Below are 7,218 nucleotides of genomic sequence, written 5' to 3'. Positions count from 1 at the left end.
AGACAGAGGAGGCTGCATGATAAACAGAGTCCAGTCTCTGTCAGACAGAGGAGGCTGTATGATAAACAGAGTCCAGTCTCTGTCAGACAGAGGAGGCTGCATGATAAACAGAGTCCAGTCTCTGTCAGACAGAGGAGGCTGTATGATAAACAGAGTCCAGTCTCTGTCAGACAGAGGAGGCTGCATGATAAACAGAGTCCAGTCTCTGTCAGACAGAGGAGGCTGTATGATAAACAGAGTCCAGTCTCTGTAAGACAGAGGAGGCTGCATGATAAACAGAGTCCAGTCTCTGTCAGACAGAGGAGGCTGCGTGATAAACAGAGTCCAGTCTCTGTAAGACAGAAGAGGCTGCATTATAAACAGAGTTCAGTCTCTGTAAGACAGAGGAGGCTGCATGATAAACAGAGTCCAGTCTCTGTAAGACAGAAGAGGCTGCATGATAAACAGAGTCCAGTCTCTGTTAGACAGAGGAGGCTGCATGATAAACAAAGTCCAGTCTCTGTAAGACAGAGGAGGCTACATGATAAACAGAGTCCAGTCTCTGTAAGACAGAGGAGGCTGCATGATAAACAGAGTCCAGTCTCTGTTAGACAGAGGCTGCATGATAAACAGAATCCAGTCTCTGTCAGACAGAGGAGGCTGCATGATAAACAGAGTCCAGTCTCTGTCAGACAGAGGAGGCTGCATGATAAACAGAGTCCAGTCTGTTAGACAGAGGAGGCTGCATGATAAACAGAGTCCAGTCTCTGTTAGACAGAGGAGGCTGTATGATAAACAGAGTCTCTGTTAGACAGAGGAGGCTGCATGATAAACAGAGTCCAGTCTCTGTTAGACAGAGGAGGCTGCATGATAAACAGAGGAGGCTGCATGATAAACAGAGTCCAGTCTCTGTCAGACAGAGGAGGCTGCATGATAAACAGAGTCCAGTCTCTGTAAGACAGAGGAGGCTGCATGATAAACAGAGTCCAGTCTCTGTTAGACAGAGGAGGCTGCATGATAAACAGAGTCCAGTCTCTGTTAGACAGAGGAGGCTGCATGATAAACAGAGTCCAGTCTCTGTCAGACAGAGGAGGCTGCATGATAAACAGAGTCCAGTCTCTGTCAGACAGAGGAGGCTGCATGATAAACAGAGTCCAGTCTCTGTAAGACGGAGGAGGTTAGGGATTTATACACTATATAGGGATTTATACACTATATAGGGATTTATACACTATATAGGGATTTATACACTATATAGGGATTTATACACTATATAGAGATTTATACTCTATATAGGGATTTATACACTATACAGGGATTTATACACTATATAGGGATTTATACACTATATAGGGATTTACACACTATATAGGGATTTATACACTATATAGGGATGTATATACTATATAGGGATTTATACACTATATAGGGATTTATACACTATATAGGGATTTATACACTATATAGGGATTTATACACTATATAGGGATTTATACACTATATAGGGATTTATACTCTATATAGGGATTTATACACTATATAGGGATTTATACACTATATAGGGAATTACCCACTATATAGGGATTTATACTCTATATAGGGATTTATACTCTACATATTTAAAAAGCTTTAGCTGTCACCATAGGAGAACCCTTATGACTCCATGTAGAACCCTTTTGACTCTAGGTAGAACCCTTTTGACTCCAGGTAGAACCCTTTTGGGTTCCATGTAGAACCCTTTCCACAGAGGGTTCTATATACAGTCCTAAACGTCTAATATGTATTGTGTGAAGTAACAGCAGGCTTCAGTTTACGTATTAGTACTGTATAACAAACAGCCTGTAGTTAGTGACAGGAAACATACACCGTCAGGTACCTGGAATCCTAGGAGGTTGGAGCTGCAACCGTTGGGCTCTGGGGTCACGTAACCATAGCGATGCACAGGTGTTTTACCTGATAAGGAAATATAAACAACTTTTAATCCAACCCTTGTGCATATTATCCACATATTAATTAAGAGAAGTTGTTATCAATGATCACAAATGTAACGTTCAGCACTCTATGGTGAAATTTATTGATGGGACCTTTTAAAAGTACTTCAGCAAAATATCTATTTTACAGTTCTATTAGTTATCCCCATTCCAGTGTCCATACTAGTATATGGTACTACTCTACTGATATCCATAATAGCCTTAACTTTAGGGTATGGAGAAATGTATTAGGCTAGTGTGGATATTGGAACGTAGCGTAGTCATGGTGATTATATCCTAGCACATTCTTAGAATGACCGCAATGTGTTGGGTATGCTACTCTACTGATATCCATAATAGCCTTAACTTTAGGATATGGAGAAATGTATTAGGCTAGTGTGGATATTGGAATTGAACCTGTAGGTCATGCTGTACTAACTATGGTCTGATGAGTACTAATACCTCAGTCATCTGGTCAATCTATATCACTGATACTCACTGAAGTGATCTATTATTAATGTAATGTAAACATGTTAACACTGACCTCGGCTATACCTCTCTCATCAATACCACAGATGGATAACATGAGAGTCTATTGACGAATGGGCCTCATGTTAGTAAACAGCCAAACAGTTCAATCAATTACTATTGACCATAAGTATGATAAACAGATGAACACAGAGGGGAGAAAGAGACAGAGAGAAGCCTAACCGGTGGTCTTTAATTGTAATAGCCTGAATGGGTACAACGTGATCTGTTATTTAGGAAATCAAGTTTGCCTCTATACAGGATCAAGGATAGCAGTCAGCATCTAGGTTTTAGTTATATTCAGTATCTAGGTTTTAGTTACATTCAGCATCTTGGTTTTAGTTACATTCAGCTTCTAGGTTTTAGTTACATTCAACATCTTGGTTTTAGTTACATTCAGCATCTTGGTTTTAGTTACATTCAGCATCTTGGTTTTAGTTACATTCAGCATCGTGGTTTTAGTTACATTCAGCATCTTGGTTTTAGTTACATTCAGCATCGTGGTTTTAGTTACATTCAGCATCGTGGTTTTAGTTACATTCAGCATCGTGGTTTTAGTTACATTCAGCATCTTGGTTTTAGTTACATTCAGCATCTTGGTTTTAGTTACATTCAGCATCTTGGTTTTAGTTACATTCAGCATCTTGGTTTTAGTTACATTCAGCATTGTGGTTTTAGTTACATTCAGCATCGTGGTTTTAGTTACATTCAGCATCGTGGTTTTAGTTACATTCAGCATCTTGGTTTTAGTTACATTCAGCATCTTGGTTTTAGTTACATTCAGCATTGTGGTTTTAGTTACATTCAGCATCGTGGTTTTAGTTACATTCAGCATCGTGGTTTTAGTTACATTCAGCATCTTGGTTTTAGTTTCATTCGGAGCTTGAATTCATCGCGGAAGTAAAGGCAATGTTATCGCATTTGCGGAGACTGCATTCACACGGTCAACGCTGGTAAATGCTGCATATGTCGGCTCAATCTGAAATTACCTTTAAATTTCAATTACACACAACCCCCCCCGTCTCATCCTTACCGTATTTGCACTTGTATTGACACACTCCATTGCGTCCCCCCATCAGTTCCACAAGAGAGTCAAAGTATCCGTTGGCTGCCTGGAGGCTCTCTCTGACGGAAGCCAACCCCCATCCAGAGTCCTCTTCCTGGGCTTCGAAGACAGGTATCTCAGAGCTGGCTGGATCCTCCCCTGGAGCATCTGCCTCTGCTGCCTCTACAATGGGCTCCTCCACTGCCTTCCCAAGGGTCTCCCGGTCAGCCAACTCTTTCAAGATGGCGTCTTGAATCTCTGTCTCTTCAGCGAGTTCTTCCTTCTCCACCCGGGCAGACAACTCTTTAATCATTGCTTCTGTTATCAGGGCCTCTTTTTCTTCTTCTGTCATGATAAAGGCGTCTACAGGGGCATCTGCTACCAGAGCATCAGCAACTGGGGTGTCCTCATCCGGCTCTTCGGCTACAACCTCGTCAGCTACAGCGGCATCTGTAACAAGCTCATTTGTCACTAGGGCTTCTGCCACAGCCTCAGCTGAAGGAGTATCATCAACGACCGGGCCACCTGCCTGCACGGCATCAACCTCCGACAGAACACCTACAGCAGCAGAGGTGGCAACCCTGAACGTGGTCGGAACAGCAGGAGGGCCGTCCTCTTCGCGGGTTGTCCTGCTGACCAGAGAAGCAGACATCCCAGAGGAGAGGAAGATGAAGAGCAGGAGGAAGGATACGGTACGGGGAAGCATGGTGGCCTGGTAGAAAGTGACTGCGCAGGTTAGTCTGAGAGGAAGACGTCCACATTTAAACAGACTCTGAGAGTACTGACTGTGTCTGTGTGAGAGGCAGAGAGGACTTTGGCCACTGATTAGGTCAGGGAGACAGCAAGGCACAGACAAATCGATGCTGGGTTCAAAGGTCAATAATCCTTTCCTACTGGGCACAACATGTCATTTAAACGTGGAAAATTGGGTAATATTTCATTAAGACGTTGATCCAATGATATTTAAATGTTTTTTCACCCACTCAAAAAGACAGCTAGAAGTTTGTTGAAATCCTAATGCTATTTATTTATTTATTGATATTATCCTAATATCACTATGTTTTCAACCATCTAAAAGCACAACCAAATAACAATGGAAAAACAATGTCAGGTATTTTGTACTTATACAACAACTTAATGTGTTATCACTGTGCTTCATCTAATAGCAGAACCAAACGATTACAGTTGAGATCACATTAAAAAGTACATTGTGCAAGTGATCAATGCGGTTGGAGATTCGGGTCAGATTATATCATAGAAATTGTGAAGATTTACACAGAACTGCAACCTTTCCACGCCATCTTGAACAGGAACGCTTTCTATGATTACATAAATAAATAAAAACATTTTATAGTTACAACAGACTGACCTCAACCTCAAAATGTGGTCATAGATGAAACTCATTTTTAAGGTTGAAGAAATAACGTTACATTCGTTTGTAAGGTAGCCTTAACTTTAGTCTATTTTTCTGTGTTACAAAAGTAATATTGACTTGTGTTTGGTTTACAATGCAACCAAAATATCAAGGATATCTAAGACTTGGATAGTTTAATCTGAGCCACTTACTTCATCCTATTCTTGAACTTGTATTTTTGTATTTAGTTGGAGACATAAATCCAAAATATAATTTGTTAACAAGTTTTTTATTTTTATACCTTTATTTAACCAGGCAAGTCAGTTAAGAACATATTCTTATTTTCAATGACGGCCTGGGAACAGTGGGTTAACTGCCTTGTTCAGGGGCAGAACGACAGATTTTGTACCTTGTCAGCTCGGGGGTTTGAACTCGCAACCTTCCGGTTACTAGTCCAACGCTCTCACCGCTCTAACCACAAGTTAATAGTCTGTCTTTCGAAAGTGATATTGAATTGTGTTTGGTTGTCAGCGCAACATAACGTCAGTATTTGAAGGAGATGTATATCTCTTTGTGCCACTGACTGGCTTTAATTCCAGTTTGTCTACAAATTAATAAAGTATTTCCACCGCCATTTCACCAAGAGTCAATGAATATAGACTGAGGATTGGAAACATTTGATTGCAAGTGCATTTAAAGTTTGATTTGATTTTGTCCAGCAGGACTGATCTAGATTCAAATGTGATTGGTTCCCATGGTTATTCCAAGTCTCGATATTATTTAGCTACGGTATATTTATTTGCCCAGAAAGTTTAGGATGTGTATATATATCACCTTAGTTTTGTTGATCTCCCGTTGACTTCATGCTCCCCTATAACTTGTTTTAAGTTATCTCATCCCTTACATTTAATCAGTGTGAACTAATTAAGATCACATTGACTCCAATGTGTAGCTTTATAAGTAACAAAATCACATTTGTGATAAGAATCATGTCTCTGATTAGCCAATCATATACAAAGTCTTTGAGACATAGAGGATTGTATTTCTATATTTTATTGGTTTCAGGCATTCGGTAAAGTTGTCTTGTATTCCATTTGTACTATTTCAATCAATTATTTGTATTCATATTGAAAATTAATATATTATTACCAGGGATGGAAAATAAGATGGCCCTTTTCAAACATCGCAAGGCACATATTTGTAGGGCGAATCTTACCCGGGCTAGTAGAAATCACAGTCTACTCGTCCGACAGTCCGGGGGCCCAAAGTCCTGAAATTCCATCCCTGGTGACATGTAACACAATATCTCAAATAAGCAAACGACTGAAATGAGATGATACCTCATTAATCCCCAAGGGGAAATTAGTTTGTCAACAAAATACCAATAATAAACCCATTCCACCATTGTGATAGAGCATGTCTCTCTGCTGCCCTCTGGTGTTTATTGAGAGTTATGCTCATGTTCCTGCTGATACAGTACCCCATTATCGCTTCTCTCTGCTATGTCACAAAGGGCACCCTATTCCCCATTTAGCGCACTAATTTTGACCAGAGCCCTATGCGCTCCTGGTGAAAAATAGTGCACTATATCTATCACCTTGTTTGCAGTACAGACCTCATTGTGGAAAAGGGAGATACTGATACAATCAGTTCCTCTGAGTCGCAGTTTAGTCATTAGTATCACTGCCAACAAGCACCTAATTTGGTCAAGATAAAGCCCACTGGGCACAGACGTCAGTTCAACGTCTAGTTTTGATGAAAGATTTGGTTGAGTTTGTCATCTAATGTGAATTCAATTTGAAATCAACGAATAATCTCACCATGTTATGTGAGATTTAGGTCAAAAGTTGGGTGAAAAAAAGACACATTGATTCAACGTCATCACATCACATTTTATTATTTTGTTTAAATGACATGGAGTTAAAACCTACAGGAGGGTCTCTCTCCAGGAACAGGGTTGGAGTTAAAACCTACAGGAGGGTCTCTCTCCAGGAACAGGGTTGGAGTTAAAACCTACAGGAGGGTCTCTCTCCAGGAACAGGGTTGGAGTTAAAACCTACAGGAGGGTCTCTCTCCAGGAACAGGGTTGGAGTTAAAACCTACAGGAGGGTCTCTCTCCAGGAACAGGGTTGGAGTTAAAACCTACAGGAGGGTCTCTCTCCAAGAACAGGGTTGGAGTTAAAACCTACAGGAGGGTCTCTCTCCAGGAACAGTTTTGGAGTTAAAACCTACAGGAGGGTCTCTCTCCAGGAACAGGGTTGGAGTTAAAACCTACAGGAGGGTCTCTCTCCAGGAACAGTTTTGGAGTTAAAACCTACAGGAGGGTCTCTCCAGGAACAGGG

The 7,218-nt window shown here is 40.8% G+C and overlaps 2 protein-coding genes across 52 annotated transcripts in view; both read right to left on the bottom strand.

Annotated features, from left to right (window-relative positions):
* pla2g12b (phospholipase A2, group XIIB) overlaps window positions 1-5,469 on the bottom strand; it is a 16,816-nt gene extending 11,347 nt beyond the window's left edge. The window contains exons 1-2 of one of the 2 annotated variants that reach the window (XM_052494770.1): window positions 3,511-5,469; window positions 1,844-1,932 (exon numbers count right to left, since the gene is read on the bottom strand). In XM_052494770.1, the coding sequence (XP_052350730.1) occupies window positions 1,844-1,932; window positions 3,511-4,228 (807 nt within the window). In that variant the 5' untranslated portion in view covers window positions 4,229-5,469. The remainder of the gene's footprint in view (window positions 1-1,843; window positions 1,933-3,510) is intronic. The other variant, XM_052494775.1, reaches the window with a different exon arrangement.
* Window positions 5,470-6,747: 1,278 nt separating this feature from the next.
* LOC127915190 (uncharacterized protein C6orf118-like) overlaps window positions 6,748-7,218 on the bottom strand; it is a 30,285-nt gene continuing 29,814 nt past the window's right edge. For all 50 annotated transcript variants that reach the window (XM_052494513.1, XM_052494527.1, XM_052494680.1 and 47 more), the window contains one exon: window positions 6,748-7,018. The gene's annotated coding sequence lies outside the window, so the exon portion shown is untranslated. The remainder of the gene's footprint in view (window positions 7,019-7,218) is intronic.

This window comes from Oncorhynchus keta, chromosome 3 (genome assembly GCF_023373465.1).
Source record: "Oncorhynchus keta strain PuntledgeMale-10-30-2019 chromosome 3, Oket_V2, whole genome shotgun sequence".
In the NCBI taxonomy this organism is placed as follows: Eukaryota; Metazoa; Chordata; class Actinopteri; order Salmoniformes; family Salmonidae; genus Oncorhynchus; species Oncorhynchus keta.
This window is presented reverse-complemented; position numbering and strand designations above follow the sequence as displayed.